We start from the raw sequence: 23,981 nt of genomic DNA on the forward strand, positions 1-23,981 counted from the left end.
ACACTAAACCTGAGATTCAAAATGGCAGTGCCGTAACAATGGGCACTACAAGAAATTTCAAAGTTTCTTCTCAAATCCCAGCAGCAGCACATGTACATTGCAGACTACAATTAGAATCTCTGAAACATTTACGTACTTACTGCCATACAGGTTCCCCTACTTCAATGCCTTATGTCATGATTAAAAAGAAGGCAATTTATGCCACCTCCAGGATGAGACGGTTACATTTTGGCAAACAAGGTACTACAAAATTCTTGTGATTAACATACAGATAGTCTCATTTTGTGCTGAATTACACATCAAAACATCAGCAATATTTAATCTCACAGTTGAATATACACATTTTCACAAGTAGCAGTACAAACCAGCACATAAGTGACACACACATTTCAAAATAAAACACAGAAACACAACCTTTTTAAAATACAGTATACAGGGCCAAGTTCCTGACTCTTTACACAAGCAAAACACATTACATCGCTTTATACACATTGTAACATGAAACATCACTATCAGTAAGTTATTCCAGATACAGGAAATTATTTCAGACAATACACTTATACATCATTTTAGTATTACGCCAAATTCAGTCACATATCACCCACCTCAGCTTACAGAGAACATATTTGTACATAAGTCATTTTGACCGTTACAGCAAATTGATTCCCGTATCACCCATCTTCATTTATGAAGAACAAAGTGAACATGAGCGATTGCTTAATATAATGGAGCAGCTCAACTTCATACTCTTCATGGAGCAAGTTGAAACAGCAACATCAAAATGTCTTCCTGGGATATAAGATATCTCTTCACCAGAACGCACAACTGGCAGCTGAAACAATCCGGCAAGAAACAACGGCAGTTTTCAAAATCAAATACAAACGCTTCTTATCGCAAAGGTAACGTGTATCGCGCTCAACGTAGCATAGGCACGGATTAAGGTATACAAATCGCATTACCCATCTGCAGGATCACCGCGACATCTTTCCAAAACAAACTCATCCGCACAAAGTGCCCAACACAATCCAGAAGCGCAATACGTCCTTTCTCAACATGCACTTCGATGCTCGTGTGCGAGAGTACTTCAAGCCCCCCACAAAACAATTTCTTCAGAATTTCAATAAATACATTCTAGCACAAATTTCAGAGTACACAAAACTGCAGAAATATAAATATTGTTTCAGTTTATCAATAGCAAATGGCACATTCGTAATTTATGTTCACACATGATCTACCTACACACAACCAACAATTCTGCATCATGCAATTCAAATTAGCACAAATCATGCTATTCACTACTACTTCAACTGCATGCACTACTACTACACCAATAAACTAAATTCATGCAGAAATGGTCACAGCAAGAAAGACTTCATCAGTTACTCTTAGCCACATAAAACAATCCATGAATTATATTTCTTGATATGCAATCATGAAACTGATGACTTACTCAACACGGTTGTGTCACTTTTTGATTAAAACTTTGCTGCTCTGTGGGTCCTTAAGTAATTACTTCTTCTCATTCAACATTTTCAGTTGCTTCAAACACATATATGGAATTTTATGACATAATGGCCGGTCCCTATCAAAGTGGAAACGATTACAAACGAGGCAGTGATTACGTCATTCAATGTAGTGTAATGGCATTTCAACCAGAGACCTATTAAAACCATTAAATTAACGAACAGCCCTCTTCCAGGCCACTGCGTAGTTCAAATACTAATATTCTCTAATCATGCAAGCATCAAATTAAAATATAAATATCGCTTTACAACACCTACTGCAGAATGATGAATGCTAACATCACGTACATATAGTAAGGACAGTAATAATATAATTGGGCAACACCAAAATAATTCAAGACTATGTTTGATGAATGTGCAACATAAATCAGTTTCCATTAAACAACTAAGAAATACTATTGTCAAAAAAGTAAGTATCCTAAAATTAATGTAATGATGTAGACGATATGTTTAAGATTTATCTCTATATTAAACTTTGCGTGTGTACCTTCAATATTTCATTACTTCTTACGACAGGTCCATTGCTCTGCCCAAACAGAGCTCTCCAGTTGTCCCTATTCTCGGCTTCTCGCTTTAATTCCTGGAACGTCATCTTCTTTCCTTGTTTAAGGTCGTCGGTTAGCTGTATCAGTCTTCTTCCTAGTCCTCTCTTTCCTTCAACCTGGCCTTCGGTGATATCACTCAGTAATCCATTCCTTCTCATAATATGTCCCAGCCAGTTAGCTTTTTACCAGATGAAAATTGCAATGGTTTCAATAATCTGTTAAAACTACAAGTTGCGAGTTTACAACCTTATCAGTTGTAAAAGGTTGAGAAGTACAAGATACGCGCCATGCCTAATGGCTAATTCTCCATGAAAATTGGTGAATTCATTTGACTCCTGCAAGAGGGACAAACGCAGACTTCGCAGTGAACATGTAAGCCTCCTTTGTTTCTTTTCTGTGCCTGTAAGGAATGTGAGCTAACACGATACCAGTAATTGAGGGGATAGAATGAAATCTCAGGATACACGTAGCAGATACATAAACACTACAATGTCACATACCACAATATGTAGCTCAGTCACAAGCTGGACCACCAGTTTCATTCCCTCCAGAAGCGTGACCCATTTCACTTCTTACCAAAAGCTTCTTCTCAGGGCAAGTTGGTTAGGGCCTGCAGCTGACCCCTCAACTCCAAGTTGCGCAGGAGTAAAGAATGTCTCATCTTCAACGTCAGACGAACAGGCAATTATGTTCCTCCAAAATGTTTGCAGACTTCATGAATGGTTTAACACAACACATAAAACCACCACATGACACAAAATCAGGGCTCAATTCTTGCACCCAAGCTGTGACACTTGGCCTTCACTTCTCTTTCACATCACAGATTATATTCTTCAGTCATTCACTGGTCTTCAGTCACCCGTTGTCCACTTGCATTATGCCCTGAACGTTGACTACCTGCCATTGGACAGCTTGGTCATCACTCATCTTTTTCTGCCCCGTTACATCCGTGACATCTGCGATGTCTGAACCATAGACAACTTGAAGTGCCCAATATGCAACTGCTGCCACCATGCCTCACACCCATAGCAACTCCACGACTGCACGAACCACATCTCGAGACGATGTTTCAAGGTGGGTGGCCCTTCTGTGTGGACACTGTCCCTGGAATTAGGAACATTTATGCAGGAAATTCTTCTTTGTGCATTGTATTATATAAAATATTGGTAAAAGATAGCTTGCCGGTGAAAATTCCAATATCAGAAACTTCTACAGCCATGACTAAAGGAGAACAAATATAATAATTAATCCAAGTACCTTAGAAGATATTATGAACATTATTAGTGAAAATTATTTCGATTATTTATGGTGTATGTATCAGTTTCATGAAACATATGCAAATACAGCAATAGGATTAGTAATATTAAAATTCCTTCTTGGTCTTCCTCCATTATTTTCTCGTGGTGGAAACCAACCCAACACTTCGTTCACACATAGTTCAGACAAGTCTGTAACACATCAGTTATTTTGACTTTATACCAGAACAAACAGAGTAGCTAAACTCATACCCTTTCTCTGATCACACGCTTTTGAATTTCATCTCGCATTGGTGGCAGTACTGATATTAAGAGAAGGAAATTTTAGTACCAAACACTTGAACTCAGTCATTAATGCAGGAGATGCAACAAGAACACACATTTATGTCCTATGTTTCTCCTTATGATACTAGAAATACACATGAATGTCAGGTGTAACAAAGTTGTTCCTGCATTTATTTTAGGATGGATGTCACCTAAAAACACCTTCAATAACTACACAACCTTCATTGATACACTATATTTTGTATGAACCGGGGATAATACCAGTAATTATTCATGATGCAATGATGCATGAACCTGCTCATGAGACGCTGTCGAGATGGGTAGCCGTGTTCTGCCGACTCTGTCCCTGAAATTTAAAACAGAGAAAACAATCTGAGAAATTGAAAGCATTGCTATTAAAAACTATTTTAATTATTCATCAAATATTGTTAAATTTCATGAAACATTCAAAAGTAGCATGTGCTCATTAATATTAAAATTCTCCACCCATCCACTGACCTTCCAGTCGTCTCCCTGCCACTATCCTGGACCTCTTCTATCCCTCCACCTCTTGATGGTCTTCCTGGTAGCAAACAACCCAGCACTTCCTTCAGACATACATTGGATATGTCTGTAACATATCAATTGGTTTGTCTCCATGAACGGAATTTTTCAAAACTAATTCCTCTCCTCTTATTACAGGCTTTGGGATTTTGTCTTCACTTGAAACTTTGGCTGATCATCAAGAAAGCAATTTTAACTTATTACACTTACTCCTAACTACTTGAATGTGTCCTTCATTCAGGAGACAAGACAAAAATACTTGTGGCACTAGAAATAAAGCATCCTTTACATCAGACCATTGAATGGTGAGTATACCAAACATTTTTGTAAGTTTCAAACTTTTCTTTGTAGTTAAACTGAGTTTATTGATACACTACATTTGATAAGAATTTCGTATACTAAAAGAATGTCTCCTAAAGTTAAATCACAGGCTTAAGTGATTTCTATACATTACCCATGTACTGTCTCACTTTCTATGCCTTTTGTGGTTGCTATGGCATTTGAGTAGCTGATTTTGAATGACTGCCTCTGGAAGAAAAAATTTAATTCATCACAATATGTCCTTTACACACAGGAACACTACCTAAGGTGGGAATCTGAATTCATGCTTTAAAAAAGGCCCACGGGGAATAAAATGTGAATAGTACTAATTTAGGACCACCTACAAAAATGATCTACCAGGCGATCTCTACTTTCTTCACACATCCTGCTTCAGAATCTCCCACTGACTCCAAAGGCTTTCAAATTCGGGGGGGGGGGGGGGGGGGGGGGGGGGGGGGCTCATTGCAGAAACAAATCCACTTCATGTTCCACTATGCACACTCACCAGTCACTTCTGATTGATTGCCTCTTCCCAGCAGACAGGCCCCACCATCATTCACAAATACCCATCAACATGGCCTGATGTCGGAATCCCTGAAATACTTTCAAAACAGCCCCAGGCAAAGAATATGTCCTGTGTGCGTCAATACAGCAGCTTTAGTATGACAGCTTGGAGCACAAAAAATACAAAATGCTCAAAAAGTACAAACAACAAGACAATATCAAAATGAAGTACACTCAATGTAAATAAGGGAACATTTTCATAGTAAGAATATAATTAATATCAATTTTACTTAATTATCAGGGAATTAAAGAAGCAAGAAATGCAATATGAACATACAACAATACACATTTAAGTACACAACAGCAGAACACAGCATGCCCAGAAAGCAAATGATAATGGCCCGATGGCATGTTTGCACTGAAACACATGAACACAAGAATTAGATCAGGTTTCTTCGAAGCCTCGTAGTAAAAAGTACTGTAACCTCTCTTCTCTAGTATTTCATGGCTCCCTGAAACTTCAAAGCTCCTGCAAAACATTCTGAAGCAAAAATTATACTCGTCAAGAGAAATCAACCCACTTCGTATTCCACCAGGCATGCTCATTTTCCTGCCACTTTAGACTCGTTGCCTTGTAAACGCCAATAAATGTGGCCGGCCTATGAGGGAACTCCTGAAATCAAGGTTTTAAAACACTCCCAGACAAACATATCTCGTGTGCATCGCGATATTAGCCTCAAGATGAAACTTGTGTTATAATTGGCATGAAATAATACAACAGAATCAGCACACGCATATCAAATTCACAACAAAGGAAGAGAAACGTCAAAATGAAGTACACTCAACATATGCATGCAATATAAATAAGCCCAGCATTTGCATGGTAAGAATATAATTAATGTCAACTTCAATTAATTTTACTTTGTATCACAATTAATGGGGAATTAGAGAAGCAAGAAATGCAATGTGAACATACAAAAAAATTAGGATTGAAATAATAAGTGTACAAATAACAGCACAATAAATAAGACGCACAACAAATTTGAATACACATTTAAGTGCACAACAGCAGAACACAGAATTCCCAGAAAGCAAATGATAATGGCCCGACGGCATGTTTGCACTGAAACACATGAACACAAGAATTAGATCAGGTTTCTTCGAAGCCTCGTAGTAAAAAGTACTGTAACCTCTCTTCTCTAGTATTTCATGGCTCCCTGAAACTTCAAAGCTCCTGCATAACATTCTGAAGCAAAAATTACACTCGTCACAGAAACAGGTCACTTTGCATTCCACCTGGCATGCTCATTTCCCTCTCAATTCAGATTGGTTGCCTCTTCCCAGCAGATGGAAATACATCAACAGGCAGATGTGGTACAGATTACATATCTGCAATGGACACAGAGACCAGTCAAAGCCATGGCACCAATATTGCACATTCAAGGTTTTCTTAAAAGAAGCCCTTCTATTTGATTTCCCACACACGCAATAGAGTTTCAGCTCTGAGGATGGCCGTACCACTAGAATTATGCGTCCTTCCGCACTCCTTCCCCTCCTAATGTACCTCCATTTTCAACATTGTTGCATTTCCTGTAATGTAATTATAAGTAAGAATGCAATACAAGGTTTACTTCCAATAAAATTCCTACAACATAAAATCTTGCAATGCAAGGAAACTCATTCCTCCTTGCACTCTAGTCTTCTTGACATGGTCCTTAATAAAGCACATGGCCAAAAAAACAAATCCAGTGGGTCTAGAATCATCCATGAAATGATTCATTATGTGACAAAACAATTGCCTCGTGATGCCATCAACCTATTGACACGAAACAAAGAAAATATTCATACCCTCTCAACAATCAATAGGTAACAAAAAGGCCACTGGTCAAAACGTCATTCAGAACGGACTCCAAAACAGCAACAACTCTGTATTTTGTTTTGTGATTCGGACAATGCCCACGCACTTGCAGCTTCGAACTAATGGATGTGCAATTTGATACTTTGGTGTGTAACAAAATCCACTTGATCAACCCTGTGAAAACAGCAGAAGGCAGATAAAGTTCTAATGAAGCACATAAAAAACACAGATAATCACATCATTAGAAAGTTGGCAACTTCTTTTCAACAAACATGCGGCATTCATATACTTTTGTGAAAATTCAAATGTACTGATTAATTCTTCTCAGCCAAAACAGTCAAGTCATTACTTTGAAATCCGGAATACATGCATGACATAATATTGACAATGCATTGATTTTGTTATGAATTATTACTTTGGTTTATAGGTTACAATTTTCTAGTTTACGAGTTCGATTATACTAATAATACCGTAATGTGTGTGCAATATATTATTGTTGAATATGTAATGCTGCTTTCATGACATCATGATGATATATCTTTAGATACATCAGAAATATACTAATTCTTATGCCTTCAAAAGAAGCCTAGTACATTTGCAACACATTTGACACACTGATAACATCAAATCGTCCCTTACCTCTCGACTGATTGTGATTCTTACACTAACACACTGCAAACAGCCCATCAATCATCCCCCGCCTCTAACAGTGGTGTTCCTTCCCCTGCACACACAGGAAAGGAAACTTATTCGATGGAGGAAACTTTGAGGGGAAGACAATCCACAGCATCCCTGTCATGTAGATGTTTCCACTTCTCGGTCCTCATCAGTTTTCTCACAAAAGCAACTTTAGTACCAAAATCTTTTGCTTTATATTCAATGAGCATAGGAAACATGCTCCAATTACTGTATCCTTTCACATTTTCTATTTCAAATCAATTTTTATCACTGTTGCTGTTGTAATGCCACTTAACCTGGAACACTTCACTTGCATGGAAATCACAGTGGTAATTGTGCCAATATTCTTTATCAGTTAATTTAAAACCTGAAAGAGTCTTACATGATACATGTTTGACATTATTACTACAAACACAAAAAGGATAATGAGAAAAACATCAAATAAACAATATGCACTATTTAGACACTATAAAATATGGAGAATTAACACATTCTAATGTAAGACTATACTAAACAGCAATTTAACCATAGGTTTTAAAACAAATTATAATAAGATTTAAGAAGTACAATACAAACATTAATGTAACAAATGGGCCCATTTGCAATAATTAAAATAACACACACACACACACACACATACAATTAAATATAAATAAATCACATAGCAACATGAAGTGCAAAAGCGTAAAAAATACCTAAATGTAGCCATTTCACTGACTACAACCAATGTCAATATGCTTGTAAGTACAGAACAGCAGTGCACTTACCGAAGAAAGCAAACATTATGACCTGATGATGGCATGTGCTGAAATGCGTAAATGATAAAGACTGCATTTCACCATCCTTAATAACACACCTGCTTTCATGGATATAATATATTCAATGAGAATATTACGTCTCCTCAAATTCAATCAGACGTCTTTGAAGTACATGAATAACTCGTGTAGTCATCTTTTCTCAAAGCCAAGGCTCTGTATAACATTCTGAAACAAAAATTAAACTCATCACAGAAACAAATCCAGTCTTCCACCCCACGTGAGGCATACGATCAATTCTTGTGTCTCTCCACAAGTAACAGAAATGAGTAAGTAGTCACCCACACAGCACTACGCGACTGAAGGTCATGAATGTGACAGGGCGCTGCCTGGTGCACCAAACTATCTGCTTCCTTCGATCCAAAAGACGTGAAATTTGCAACACCTTCGAAAGATTTGGATCCTATCTTTGTACTGTGATTTGGTCCTCCGTTCAAGACCCGAAACGTCTGTTTTCTACGTCGTTACTTCCAGAGCAGCCTCCTGTAGCAGCGTCTAATGGAGCTGCGTGTTTCTATTTACGGTATTTGCGTTTCGACCCAGTATTTTAGCAGCTGACATGTCCAATTCAGACTTTACGGATGGCGGATTCTGAAACAAAGTTTAACACTCATTTTGATAATTACCGTGGCCGAGACTATTCTTAACTGCAAACGCATACGACAATGAGATTACACGGTTCGCACTGCGGGTTCCGATTAAACAGATTTTAATAGGGCTAACTACATTAAATCAATCGTCGCTTTACGAAATTATTCTCAGACTAACTTTAATAACGAAGCGCGTACCCTTCATCCGAAAGCGAACTCACCCGGAATCTTTCGACAGATTAATTAACTCTCCTGATGCCTCCCCCATTTCCCTCACCATCTTTACTTCAGTCCCCACAAAATGCGCTTTAATCTATCTGGATACCTTGGAATGAATTATGCCAAGGAAAAGGATTAAGGGGAAAACATGTAATTTCCTATTGCGTTTTGGACTTAATTCTACGTTGTTTACTTTTTTTGTAGCGTACTTAATCATCGTTTTATTTCTGGTGTAAATACATTTTATTTCGGGCAATAAGATGGCTAATTTTTTTCTAATTGTTTTGGTATTTCGGAAACGTAACCCCCTCCCCAATTATAACACTGCTTTTATGGGTAAACAGCGACACGCTGTAAGATCGTCTGAAGGTTCCTTAGAGCGGGGACTGCCTGAAATTTCATCGATATTCTGAATCCAACGATAATGCTGTACAATACACGTGTCCTAACTGAATAATCGGCTATATTGAAGTTTATAAATCACGGACGTACTGTCCCATTGTATGCCCCATTCTAATTGCAAAGTAATAAGGCCTGATCTATTACGTCGAAATCCAGCTGGGATCTCACTCAGAACTCGTCTGCGTAGGAAGTCGGCCTTGAGAGAAAAAATGGATCGAATTGCGTACGAAATTCATTCCACGATAATTGAAACTGTTGTCGTCTTTTTTTAATAATTAGGCACAGTAATAATTTATTTCGCTGCTGTGGCAATTAATTACTATTCCAAACAAAAATTATGTGGGCTACAGAACGTAATGTTTAAAGACAGAAAAATGACCAACAGCGATTTAGCTTCAAAAGAACAAGCCCGAAGTCCGTAGCTAAGCTCGACATATTCTAACCTAACACGGTTAACCTCGTGTACAGCTAATGAATAAAACTTCTAGTTCAATAAAAAAGGGTCGGCGAATTCGTTGACTGCTAAGCTACCACCAGCTTATGCAGAACGGCTCTGTACCATATATTTAGTTAATATTCGGAAATAATGAAACTATTAGTAAATCTACAAATATAAAATTCAATAAAAGCTCCGCATGGACTGGCCTTCCATTTTACTCTGAAAGGAAATTGTTCTGCATTTCTACGCATCAGCTTACCTCGTCACAGCAACGCCGGAAACAAAGTGAAAGGGCGTTCTTTTCTCGAAGAACCACTGACGTAATTAAATGAATGTAGTGGGGGAGTGAGGGGTTAGGGGTGGAAGTAAAGAACAGGTTGTGGGCCAAGAAGAAGCAAACACAGGCAGAAGTATGAGGAAGTACAGGATGTCTACAAGGATTCGTTCCCCAATTTCTATATCTGTGTCTCTTTTCGGTGATTTCTAGCTTGTGGATGAGCGTTCTGTTGTTGTTAAGACTAAGAAAAATATTTCGCTTTTTCCGTCATATTAAAAAAACAATGTGTATCAGAAACAACTCCTGCACTGTCTACCTCAGGGCAAGGTTTATCTCAGGTACACAAAAGTATATACCCTGCAAAATGGTTAATAAACATACTACTGCTACTACTACTAATAGTAATAATAGTGTTATAAGTAAAAATAACAACAAAGAAAAGTTAAACAAACCACAAAACATATGCCACTCACCTTTGCAAATGAATGATAAGAAAAGCAAGTTAACTCTGACTTGGCTTGGTACAGGGGTGTCCTGCTGTCATCTTGATCAGGATTCTCAGCAGCATTTACAAAATCTTGGTCACCAGAGGCTCACATAAGCAATGCAAGAAATACTTGACTGTCCCACACTTGAGGTGGATGTCCAATTTCGACAAGCTGAAACTCCTTTACCTGGTAGAAATTGTTTCCCGTATGCCTACCATTCTATAACGTTATTTTCTGCTTCTGTTACAAGATTACTAGCAACGTAATTTATTCATAAGTACCTAAGACAAGTAAATATTTGTAACAATCTTTACACCTTTCTGCAGCCAAATGGAGCATATGCAGTGCAATATGCCTCTTCAAATATTTATGTTTCTAATGTTACATTTGTAGATTTTTAAAAATAGCACTGAATTTAAATTTAAGAGAAAGACACAAGAAAATAGCACAGAAATACATTTGTAAGTTCTTTTGTGATTTTCAGAGTAAACAGAAATTATTTCCTCAAAGAGCATTAGCCAATTAATCTTTCTAATGGAGAAGTGTCGTGTTTTCTTTGAGGTAAAATCTGAATTTTTAAATATTTAGGCAAGATTCAGTTTCAAGGGTTACCACATACTCTTTTGAAAACCATGCGAAACTTCAATATGCTGCAATAAATGTTTAGAGATGAATTTGGGAAGTGTGCTTGAAAGGTCAGGATAAAAATTGAACATAATTTTTAACAATTAAAATTGTATTTATTTTAGAACTTTATAAATATGTAAAATGTGAGAGACAAAAATTTGCTAACAGTGTAAAACGCCAAGAGTGATTGTCATCTAAGTATGAGTAAAAACTGTCTTTGTGCAAAGAGAGAAAGATGTGAGGAGAAAAACCACTGCAAGAATAATTTCAACTGCATCCTAAAATATATGTACATCAGAAAAACACATACAAATACCGCAGTTAATGCACGTTTAAATGAAAGTGTGCCTTAACACGGTAATCCAAAACAATTGTGCAGAATCTCACTTATCAAATGGCTCACTTTGGCTTATAATAACAGTAACAATTGTAAACTTCCATGTCATACTGTAAATTTCATAAAGATTCGCGATTCTAGAAGAAAGAGCTGAGTGAACATCGACACTCAAAATAAATATTATTATTAATATTTTTTACTGGTCCCAGGAAAAATATGAGACTAACATTCTGTGCATTTTTACAATGCATTTCTTTTAAAAATCTCACCACGAATACTTTAATTTTGTATTACTGTATTCCATTGCTCCATGTCATTCAATGATCCTAACCTATACTATCATGACCTCACGCACCAATCCTTCTATTTATTTGAGTGATCTTACATTGTTTGCTACACTTCTAGACGAAAGGAGTTCCTTCAGTTTATAGCAAGAATAATAATGAAAAATGGATCTGTGAAGTTGAATTATAGTAAAAGTTTCAAATGGTATACAGAATGTGACTGGCCAATGTAGTCAATTACACCAAGGCCTTCTGAAATAATTACATGGTTCTTGCAATGAGACCAGAGATCATGGACATCCACTTTAATTAACTGTTACTCTGAATTAGTTATTTATTAATTTGAAAAGCAAAAATGAAGAATGGACATAAATCTGTTTCACATCACACTTCTTTTTTTTAGCATAGTTTTTAAATGCGTTATACTCTGAATATCTAGAGCAGTGTGTCACTGCACCACATCCAGCCTGAGACCGCTTGTAACCAGACCCACAAAATTATTTATTAGTTTGTTACTAGTTACTTCAAGCTCATTTGTTTTAATTATTCTGAAAGATTTTAAAAATCAATGCGATTCTTTTCCTTTCTGCTGCTTTACATACTGGTGCTACACATGCTGTTGACTTTAAAATGAAAATTTTCCAAGTAAGAATTGTGTCAGATACAAACTGTTGCATTAGCAAATTTAAAATAACATGCAACTCCACAGTAATTTGTGCACAATTCAAGAGAATAATATTTGAGCATGTACTATGGTAATTTACCATTTCTGAATAAGTATTGTTAAAGATAATGAAAAGTGGATATTACTTTTCAAAAACAGTGCCAGGATGGGTTTCCTGGCCCTTGGGTCCAACAGGAAAACTATTCTAGGCCAAACGGAAGAAAAAAGTTGAACTATCTAATTTGGAGAAATAAGTTCTGGATTGTTTCTGTGTGTGCTGGTTGCTAGCTCATGGAAAATTTAAAATCAGACCAACAGGTTAGGGATGAACACATAATAATATTCACTAGAACTCTGAGCCTTCCTGTATTACAGAGCTGCGTGTACTAACATAACTCCTTCCTTATTTTTGATAACTGCGTGAACACCTGACGGAACCTGGAAAATTGCACTTTGTAACCTTTTAGACTTGGTTATTTCACCCAGTGTCAATTTAACCTTTCCAGAAGCAGCAGAAGCAAGTCCTTACACTATTAGGAGCCATCTGTAGAAATTACACAGCCTCCTGCACAATGGATACTGCAAGTTCTTTCTGTGAAATACAGGCAGCCTAAGTGCGCTGACTACCCAATTCAATTCAGTGCTTCATGGTTTAGTAATAAGCATAGGACTAGCCGCTTGCTTTTTAGCCTTCATGAAAGCTTGGCACAACACATTTAATTGATTTTAACCTCGGTCATATAGCAAAAGACAATTCGAAGCACGATGATGGTTGGACATTATCTCTGTGTTTATAAGGTCAGAAATATGCTAGTGTGACACGTGTACAATTGGATTAGTGTAAGACATGACAGAAAGATAATAAAGGCTAAAGTAACAAATACTTTAGACTAAAGTTTTAAAGAGTATGTTTTCGAGCTCAACTCTCATGAGCTCTGTCATAAATTAAATAATGATTTGTACAAATTCTTTTTTAAGAAAATATGAATCCATATTGGAGTTACAGACTACTTTTCATCTGTCATCTTAATTAGAAGTTTATGTTGTCTCATGTACCAGATTCCCATGCCACAAATTGTATACGAAGGCCTTGTCATATAATATAATATAATACAGATAGCCCACAATGTTGGATGATATAATTACTGCAACCCTTGAAGACCACAGAAAATTCTTTACACATTGACACTAAAATTGCAAGAGAGCTGAAAGAAGCTGTAGACAGGTCCTCTACTGGCTTAATAAGAGTGAGGTGCCAAGTAGGAACTGTATGTCACTCAGAACATGAAACCTGAAAGGTGGGATAGCTGAGAGGGAAAGAGGATTAGAAAGGAACCTCACCGCTCCTCCGGTGCACCCTCATTCACCTTGTTGCCAACAGGACCTTCTGGTGATGTCATCTCCCGTAGCGCAGGCAGTGAGACCTCCAGAGAGAGTTTCCTGCGAGTGAAGTGACATTTCCATTAACAGGCCTCTGTTATCACTGTCTACCCATGGGAACATTAGAGCAATGAGGTGATTTAAAGTGATCATAAATAGTAAACTAAACTTTGTTTTGTAAGCTAAAATCACGTAAAACCTTACAAATATGCAACGTTTTAAATGTTTCTCTGTGTTGTGTATAAAAAAGAGAATGAAACAAGATAACACAAGACCTCAGACCTCAGTTAGGATACAGTTTTCAATCGGGGGTAAAACAAATGCTACCAACCTGTCCATGAAAAGATCATAGGAGCCAGGTGCAGAAAGAGATCGTCCTGACCGTTGGAACTTCTCACACCGAGTTGTTCCATCACTGCAATTGTGACCTTCTGTTTCTGATCCCTGGCTGGCACCACGTTGCTGGCCAAATGGGTTCTGTAACAGTGGATACATAAAATTCTGTACATTGGTTTTTATGTAGCTTATTTCTATTATCAGCAGTCAAGCACGATGAAAGTTATAAAACATTAATAAAAGCAAAGCAAATGTTAGGTCTTATACATATGTATTTTGTTTATGTAAAATTCTGCATTCTGTAAACTTGTAAAGAATCAGTAAATCATATTTGATTTATTATTTCTGTCATTAGTCCCGCGCCGTAGCCGCGCGGTCTGAGGCATCATGCTTCGGACCGGCGATACGGAATGTGCGCTGGTTCGAGTCTCGGGGGAGAAGAAATTTTCTCATGAGCTTTTGACCAGTGTATGGGACCGGTGCCAACCCAGCATCGTGAGGAAATTGGGGTGCTACAATGAGTAGCGTAATCCGGTCATGAAAACTAGCAATGGCTGGGGGTTCGTCGTGCTGACCACACGTCATCCTATATCTGGTTGGATGATCGTTCACCTCTGCTTAGGCATGTGAACGTGAGGCCAGCAGTCAAGTTAGTCGGCTTTGGCTCTCTGGAGCTGTTACGCCACGGATTTAATTTTAATTTTAATTTCTGTCATTAATCCTTCAAAATGTAAGGAAACATTTGTCATCTGTTATCGATGAATATTGTTTTCTAGGTGTACTTAAATACATTAGATTTCAATGGCACATTTTAAATCAGGTAAAGATGCATACTAAAAATGAACCTGCATCAATTGGTCAGAACACCCTGAAGGCTGGCACTTAAGCACCATAAATTTAATGTCTGTGCTTTGAAAAAAGTTTCTTTCTTTTACAAAAGGCCAAGATTATAAAATTCTAAACCTTTTCCGGGCTGTAAATAAAGTAGTAACAGCGAAATTTGTATTTACTAGAATAAATATTTATGTTATATTATCAGCTAATAAAAACTATTAGTACTGATATATGAAAGTATGATAATGAATATTATTATGACTTACAATTTTTATTTTATGGGTGGATGAATGTCAATGAATGCTCAGGAGAAGAATCTTTGGAACATGGTAATGGACTCCTGGGTACCATATAAGGTAAGGAATTTCAAATGATTATTTTTTCATAGCTCTTTTTATTCCTGTTTTATTTTTTGAACATCTGAATAACTGCCAGTTTCTCAAGATGCACTTTGTCCCACAGATGTAGTTAGAATGCCAAAGAGAAGCTCAGTTCAGCTTCTTTGCCACCATTATCCAAAGTTATAAATATGTTTTTATATTTTGTGATAGGGACAACTGGAGAGCTCTTTTTGGGCAGAGCAATGGACCTGTCGTAAGACAGAACACTTAATAATAATAATAATTTTGTGATAACATAGGTCACACTGAAAAGTTCGGTCAAATGTGGCCTATGCACTGCGCATTACCACTACCTTAAGCCACAAAAATCACTCTGTCACGGCCAGCACCAAGTCTAGTTGCGCAATAACTTAGAAACGGACATAAGAACCATCTGAAGTCATGAGAGACCATAATTAATAGAGATGCATAAGCAATTAAACAGAAGCACAGATGAGATAGACCATCTGTCCTGCTAAATAACCCAGACAAGACCTCCGTGCCACTAGGGAGAAGAGACAACACATACCAAGCTTGTCAGTAAAGGTGACAATATCCACAATTTAGTACTACAAAATTTCCTTACCTGAAAGGAGTGTTTCTTGAGCATTGTCTTCACAAGAATCAAGGTGTCAAGTTTGGGGATAGATTGGATCACCTGCTGCACCTCTTCATCTGTCACTTCTACTAGCTCACAATTCTCCTCTTCACTTGGCAGTGGGTCCACTCCCACTTTGGTTACCCATGTGTGCCGCTGAAACATGTTACAAATTCTGGTCAAACAACGCCATGTATAGATACACTCAGTTAGTCATATTGAACTGTGTAATGACATTTTAAAAATATGTGACAGTGATCTAAAGTCTATCATCATGAAAGCGGTTTATTTTTTTTACACTGTCTGTCAATTGGATTAATTCACTGTAGCCTAATACTGGGCTCTACTCATAGGCACCTGTAATATCAATAAAGCTCCACCATCACTACAGATCATGTTCCCTTGTGCTACCTGCAACCTGCTCTCACCTTGCCATTTAAGTAGATACTCCATGCCATACAGCAGGGTATTTAACAATTCACATTTTAATTCATTATTTTGATGTATTATTTTAACAACTTATTAACACATCTGTTGTCGCCCTCCGTCACCTTCACTTCAGGCAGGGTGAGGCGCTGGCTTGGATCCTTATACAGCATACGAGATATGAGGTCCTTGAGTTCCTCAGAAACTAGAGGCTTCTCCTGGAACACCACTGGGTCATTCTGGATTTTGTTGTACAGGGCCAACACATTATCATCATGGAATGGGATCTGCCCATAGACGAAGGCATACAGCGTCACACCCATTGACCAGATATCTGATGCCTGCAAGAAATCAGCAGAAAAGTTAAGAACTGAAAACTCTGTAACTCAACTTCATATATGCACAACTACTGAAATCAATTATATAGCAAAGTAGTAGTGTGCATGAAGGCCAGTTAAAAAGTCTCAAAACCCTTTCTGGCCCAAAACTGAAATAATGACATTTATATTTAATTGAATCCATGGAAAAGAAAGGGGCACATGTCAGTACTTTTAAAAAATGGTGCTTTAATGGAATGCCAGTCTCTAAATATAAACTTGTGGACTTGCATAACAACAGCAAATATCCCAAAGATGATGCCCCTCTCCCATAACAGCTGCCCTGGCCATAACAGAAATCACACTGTTGTCAGATTCCTTGAAATGTTAGGTGCTAAGGGGAGATCCAACAAAATCTTACTTCCCTGTGACAAGAACTTCACTAAAAAGTTTTCCACGGAACAGATATGATGCATACACCACATAAATACCACAAATTGACTGAGCTGCAAAACAGAAATGGAAAGTTTTCTGCAAGAATGTGTAATGACATCATCAGCACAGAATATGATTAGTGGTGGCCAAAATTGGTAAAACTGTCTGTTCCTAGGGTCCAGAAAGTTATGTTTTTTCAGTTCATAGAATTACATGTGTGAATACAGGTCTAAAAGTTCAGAAGTCATCACCAGAGATTTCACTGAGGGCTTCATCACAAATGCATGGGAAACAGCCTGAAAAGATGACAAACAAAGTATTGAACTAAAAATCAAAGTGGTTGTCTAAAAACATAAATTAAAAGCTAGTTCATCGTAATTTTGACAAATAATATGAAATGTTCTAAATAACTGTGGCATTTCCTTCCCTCTAAATCAGTTACGTTAACAAAAAGCACGAAAAGGACGCGTGTCTGGCAAAGACAATTATGTCATTCAGGCCATTAAGAGATAAAGAAGCCATGGAAATAGAATTCAATACATTAGCCTTGCTGTCTTGCTAAGTGCAGTTCAAGAAGCAGTGTTTCTTTCCCCATACAAAAATTAGAAACAGTTCTCTCTAATTTGCTAAAAGTTTTATCTCTGTGACATGTGCCCTTTTCGTACCTACATATTCTATTCATGCCACTGGTTCTTCACCTTGCCACTGTACTTGCTGTTAGTTAGGGCCTCAGGGGCTATGAAAGCAGGTGTGCCAGCAGTACTACTTAAGGCTGCATCATTGCCATGGAACTCGTTACAGACACCAAAGTCTGCAATCTGGACATGTCCATCCTCACTCAGCAGAAGGTTTGATGGCTTGATGTCCCGGTGGATGATACGCTGGTAGTGCACTGCAGCCAGATAGACAAGTCATGAATTTTACACTAACAATAAATTATAGAAATTATAGTTATCTTTGCCCTTCAAGTGGTATCTTCCTATTATAAAAGCGCATGCATGAAGATACACCGAGGGCATGGAAGTAGAATTCCCAACATTCTAGAACTCGGTATTAGATGGAAACTATTGGTGTGCTGTTTTACCAACAGGGAAACATCTGCCAGTAGGCATGGAACAGGAGATTGTGGGGGCTACAGAGCGAAGACAGCGTCAGTGACGAGGTAAATCACTTGTCTAGCCTGTAGTCAGTCACTTGCAGACTGAGATTATGCCCTCTCATAACTTCTTCAAATAAGATTTCTAATCAATATTCCTGTACACATGTCTTTTCTCCCATATTCACGTATTTGTGCATGTTCACATACCCAAATCTCCTTAACAATTAGGCCCATAAATACAGACTACAAATTATATATTTCTTTGTCATGTATTCCTGCATTGACTTTCACCTGTGGTGACTTTCTAATTTACCAAGATTACGTACTTGGTCCTGAATAAGACACAATACTGAGATGTCAGGGATGAAATCAGAGTGGTCAATTACAAAGTATTTTACACTCGGGAGAGATATCAGAGACACCAAGAATCTCAGTCGAGATGGATAAGATGCAGCTCAATTTTTGAACTAGCTCTGCAATGCCACTGTATTAACCTATTTGTTGTAAATCTCTTTACAACTTGTGGGCTTAATAAAATATTCTTAATTTATTGAAATGCATATTTTATTCTCCCTTGGATTGTACTCTAATTGCTATATCAGTTTTTAGTTCTGCTGTTTGAGCTGCTACAGGTTTTTAATCAAATGGATACTTTGAAGTGAAATCACTGGTTTTGAACACTGTCTGTTTGATATCACAAAGACCAGTAAAATAAACCAAATTTCAAATACGAGACAAACACTCACGGTACTCAATTCCCATGACAACATCACGGAAGTACTTGCAAGCTTGTTCCTCACTGAGGGGAGTATCTGTTGGCACCTCCAGCACCTCCCCACGTTCAAGAAGGTCAAACACTGGAAAAAACCAGCAAAGTATATAAATTCTCTATCGTTTATACCATTGATTTATATTTAATAATCCTTTTATTATAAGTACAAGGCTAAATTAATAATCAATACAATTTGCACACAACAAATTATGTGCACATAGTTCTCAAAATGTGTTCTTTGTTATTTTGTATTCATACCAGGTTCAATGTTCATATAAATCTACAGCTGGAAGGCTAATCACGCTGTAAATAAGTGGAATAGTTAGAAATTATTTGTCTTCATCTTCATTCAAATATCCACCATACTGAACAATACAGCTTAATAAGATCTCCACTTGATAGAAGATACAATTTTTTTAAATGAGATTTTTTTTAGAAAATTTATAAAATCCAATTCAAGTTTCATGTAAGGTAGGGGTTATATTCAGTACGTACAGCCTGGCATTCAGTCTCCTGCACATGTTTCAGTGTAGATCCTAATTAACAAATTTTTGGGAATGAAACTTGTACCTCTCGTACATGCTTCCGTTTCATGCGCTGTTCACACAGATAATATATTAAATAATTGAATTAAACCACAGTTATTTTCTCGTCATTTGCAACTGACGATGGCGACACCCCTTACCCAGATAGAGGTGGTCTTCCACAGGGTCATCCAGTACTTCAAACAGTTTCACAATATTGGGGTGGTGCAACTTCTTGAGGATTGCGATCTCGCGGTATACCCGATCGAGCGGATTCACTGGTGATTTGTTCCTGTTAGGTGCAGCTCGGCCTGCAATGGAACAAGAATCACTTCGTGAATATGGCATACTGCATCTCTTGGTGGCTTCAAGTTAATTTGAATGTTCCCTGACAGACACACCAACTAACTAGCTATCTAACTATGCAATCAACAAAGAAACCAACTAACCAAGTAACTGACTGATCAACAAACTACAAGTACCTACATAATCAATCAAATAATTAACCTCATTTAAACAGGATATATAAATCTGTGAAGATTTGGTGGGCTGTAGCTTGGATGGAGGAAAAGAAATGCACACAGAAATTTGGTATTGGTAAACAACCACAAAGAAGAGTGAGAAGATGGAGGATGTCTTCTAGATTAACCTTTGAGTGATTAAATTGTGAGACTGGGAGATGCATGGAAATTCCTCAGGATCTTGTTTAGAGACAAGCTTTTGAACTTCAGGTTTTACGGATAGATGATTCATTGAAGATGGCTCTCTTCTGGGTTGTTGTGCCGTGTAGTCTGGTAAACATGGTGCAACAGCTCAGAATACAATCTTTCCTAAAGAGTTTAAACTTACTCAAGTGGTTGAGAAATTTCTTGCCTTTATGGAAAATGGAGGTTTGTCACCGTACTTATAAAAGCCTACAATTAGACTCCATCATCAGTTAGTTAAATCTTGTAGGCAGAATAAATAGATCCAAAGATTTGAACAAAACTTAATTACTGTGATTTATTTTACATGAAAACAGATCATGGCCACATTTGCAAATCGCCAAGTTTCACATCCAGCAATGAACCACTGCTGAAGTGGCAACTTCTCCAACACCACAGTGATGCATATAGTCTGAAATCTGAGCTGCAGGCGTGTATTACTCACCAAAAATACCAGCTTTCTTCAGCAGCTTCTTCTTAGACAGGATCTTCATAGCCTGCAACAGGGAACAGAACTTGTCTGCATCTCCATAGTGCGAACGCAACAATTTTCTCCAAGCCAGCACAAACGTAGTCTAATTAAAACTATTACAGATTCCTGTCTGACATAAGCACACACAAACACACATACGATGGTCCAGAAGGAAACCAGTGACATGTTACAAAAAATATTATTTTTTACCTACGAAGTGTTTTTATATTACTAAATATATTTCATGCCAATAAAAATTATTATAAAAAAAATTATTCATAAAACAAGTTTTGTACTTACCGCTGACGTTAATTTAATACAGTCAGATTACTAAAATCCCTTGTTTCCTTCCAGTAATAAGTAGAAGCACTTACACTCACTGGCTTCTGAACCGTCCATTTTAAACGTTTTCAATATGATAAAGAAAATTTATGACATGTATCGTGAGAAATACTTCGTGACAATAGATTTCTATCTGCAGCAAATGTATAACGCTGGTGATATAAGCAGGATTATTATTATTATCATCATCATCAGCATCATCATCAACATTATCATTACCGTCACTGTCACTGCTTGCATTATAAACAGAGAAGTTAAACAATTTGCGTAAACACTTAACTCTTTTCGAAACACAATCCCCTGCGCTTAATCGTCCTGTCAATACGCGAAGCTGACTGGATATTCTTTAGAACTATGATTTCCGGGGAAGAAATGTAAAGTATTGACTCCGAAGTGGCACTCACTCTAGTACACAGTACGTTGTAGTGTAAATAAAGTTTAAATATGTTAGATACTGTGCTCAAATATTTATTGCATAATCGTAACTGCCAATGATATGTCAGATTAAAACTTTTCCATAATTCGGCTCACGTTCAACAGCGCTCTTTCAGATGTCTGCTGTGTCACAGAGCCTGACAGCGTAACACAGATGGAGTTCACTGCGTAAGCAACTACTTGCCCGCTGGCTGAATTATTAATGCGGAAAAAGTACGGGAATCTCTTTATTTCCCAGTAAATATCTCCTCATATGATACAACAGGTAATCGATAATAATTCACAGCCGGACTTTGCCGCGCCTCACAAAATTCTGGCTGGCACTTCTAATGTTCACAGATCGAATTTCGAAGTAAATTAACTTTTATAACAGCACGTCGGCCGTAAGTAATGTGCCTAAAAGACAGCAATTTATTTAAGATTTTGAACCAGTAAAGAAACACGAAGAGAGAGAATGGAATTTCGTAAGTAAAGAAAAGTAAAGAAACGGATACAAGAAACTAGAAAACAAAGAAGAAGGACTCAAAGAAGAACAAAAATTAAGTAAGACACAAGAGAGGAAAGTAAGAAGTTAATATCTGATGCTATCGCTTATGAATACAGTGACTGGAATAACGCAAAGCATGAATCGACTCAATCAAAATCAATATCATGTAACTATTTCCGAAAACCTTCACTTTATGTTACGAAAACCTTCACTTTATGTTACAACATTCATATAAAAGCAACGTAATATTTATTCATAGAGACCCTGTGAGGTGTGTAACGGAGTTTTCATGCCCATCGGAAATATTTCTCAACCTAACCTACAAGAGTACAGGGTGCAACAACACAGAAGCCACATTCCACGACCGAAATAATGTTTGGGCGTGCACAGTTGCATGCACTGCAACGAGACAAACGCCTATGTAACCCATGAATACTACCGATAAACGTAGTTTGTGCTCGGGTTGAGACAAGTAACCCGTCGGGGGATACTGCTCTGAAGTGAAACAACACGAAAACTCGATAAAAATCATTTTACCTTCGTCAAGGAACACACGTATACTATGAAATAAAAATACAAGCAATGGCCGTTAGAATTTAGTACTAGAACATGCGATGTAACAGAAATTCTACGGACCAAGTTATAAGGATTCTTAACATCTTTTTGTTGGTGTTGTCATTCACAGTCCATAAAATTTATGAACAACTTGTCATTCAACGCTGCAAGGGTCTCACGCGTGCAGTTGACAAGACGTCATTATGTGCAGAGTGGCATCCAATGCCTTCAGACTTTTCACCTTGCGCAGTCCCGTACAATCTATTAAAATCTGTTGCGCCACTCTTCTTCCAAGCACTTGGCGAGGTTAGCATAGCGCCACCGCTATGTATTTTGCGCAATAAAAGACCAACAGCCAGTTCCTGGTTTGACTCTATGAAGACTTCGTAGGAAAATCAGTGCAATGGAGTACAGTCACGTTCAGAAATGAAAACACGAAAAAGCGCAGGAAAGGAAAGAGCGCAGGAAAGAATACGTCCTATTGTAAGAAATTTTTTTTTGAAATTTTCAAGCACGACCATATGACGGTTGTTGTGCGAGACTTAAAAACGCAAAAGTTCGAAGTTACTGCACTTTCGTCCTGTAGCCTATATTGGCGAGAAGGGGCTGTCTGTTCGGGGGAATAGATTTCCAACTAGATGGCTGGTGACAGGAATCTTGCCCACACGCAGCACACGTGGGCAGACTGCAGGCTGCCTGGCGGTGGCTGGAGACGTGCCTCACTTACGAGACAGCGGGACAGTGTGGCAGTCCGCTGAACTGGAAGGGACAAGGATGACGAGACTCCATGGTTTTGCTGATAACACGAATTATTATCCACACACTGGAAGTTGACAGTTATCAATAAAGCCACTGCATTTATACTACAGCAAGTTAATAATCGTGTTTACTAAAGTGCATCATTTCCATTGCGACCAAGATCAATTTGCGTCTGTGTTCCCACGCTGTCTTACGATGCCGTACAAACTTGTACGTAAGTAGCAACGTTTCGGAGGAACATACTGCTGCCTCCATCTCGAACCCTGAAGATAGAGGCAGAATGTTCCTCCTCCGAAATGTTGGCACCCACGCACAATTACACACAGTGTCATAGCCCAGGAGACCAACACAGACGTCTTTATCGTGGCGAGAACCTAACCTCAACTCTCACAGTTCAGTCTAGCTGGCACCTCACACGCTGTTTGTCTGAAGAAACTGCGCATTATCCTCCAGTATCTTCCTGTCTACCAA

At 37.9% G+C, this 23,981-nt stretch overlaps 1 protein-coding gene across 10 annotated transcripts in view; it reads right to left on the reverse strand.

Moving 5' to 3' along the window:
• Window positions 1-277: 277 nt before the first annotated feature.
• The window catches only part of LOC110840767 (uncharacterized), a 109,179-nt gene continuing 85,475 nt past the window's right edge, over window positions 278-23,981 (reverse strand). For 5 of the 10 annotated variants that reach the window (XM_087356345.1, XM_087356351.1, XM_087356352.1 and 2 more), the window contains 16 exons: window positions 20,906-20,957; window positions 19,918-20,067; window positions 19,207-19,317; window positions 18,060-18,253; window positions 16,735-16,950; window positions 16,172-16,339; window positions 14,367-14,512; window positions 10,729-14,095; window positions 8,614-8,919; window positions 8,281-8,496; window positions 4,979-7,559; window positions 4,607-4,680; window positions 4,108-4,219; window positions 3,871-3,955; window positions 2,011-3,172; window positions 278-832 (listed from right to left, as the gene is read on the reverse strand). In XM_087356345.1, the coding sequence (XP_087212471.1) occupies window positions 13,993-14,095; window positions 14,367-14,512; window positions 16,172-16,339; window positions 16,735-16,950; window positions 18,060-18,253; window positions 19,207-19,317; window positions 19,918-20,067; window positions 20,906-20,957 (1,140 nt within the window). In that variant the 3' untranslated portion in view covers window positions 278-832; window positions 2,011-3,172; window positions 3,871-3,955; ... (4 more) ...; window positions 8,614-8,919; window positions 10,729-13,992. Of the gene's footprint in view, window positions 833-2,010; window positions 3,173-3,870; window positions 3,956-4,107; window positions 4,220-4,606; window positions 4,681-4,978; window positions 7,560-8,280; window positions 8,497-8,609; window positions 8,920-10,728; window positions 14,096-14,366; window positions 14,513-16,171; window positions 16,340-16,734; window positions 16,951-18,059; window positions 18,254-19,206; window positions 19,318-19,917; window positions 20,068-20,905; window positions 20,958-23,981 lie in introns of all 10 variants that reach the window. The other 5 variants (XM_087356347.1, XM_087356348.1, XM_087356349.1 and 2 more) reach the window with 5 other exon arrangements.

This window comes from Zootermopsis nevadensis, unplaced genomic scaffold (genome assembly GCF_977971745.1).
Source record: "Zootermopsis nevadensis isolate Lab colony 2312 unplaced genomic scaffold, Znev_1.0 Znev_ptg000027l, whole genome shotgun sequence".
Taxonomy (NCBI): domain Eukaryota; kingdom Metazoa; phylum Arthropoda; class Insecta; order Blattodea; family Termopsidae; genus Zootermopsis; species Zootermopsis nevadensis.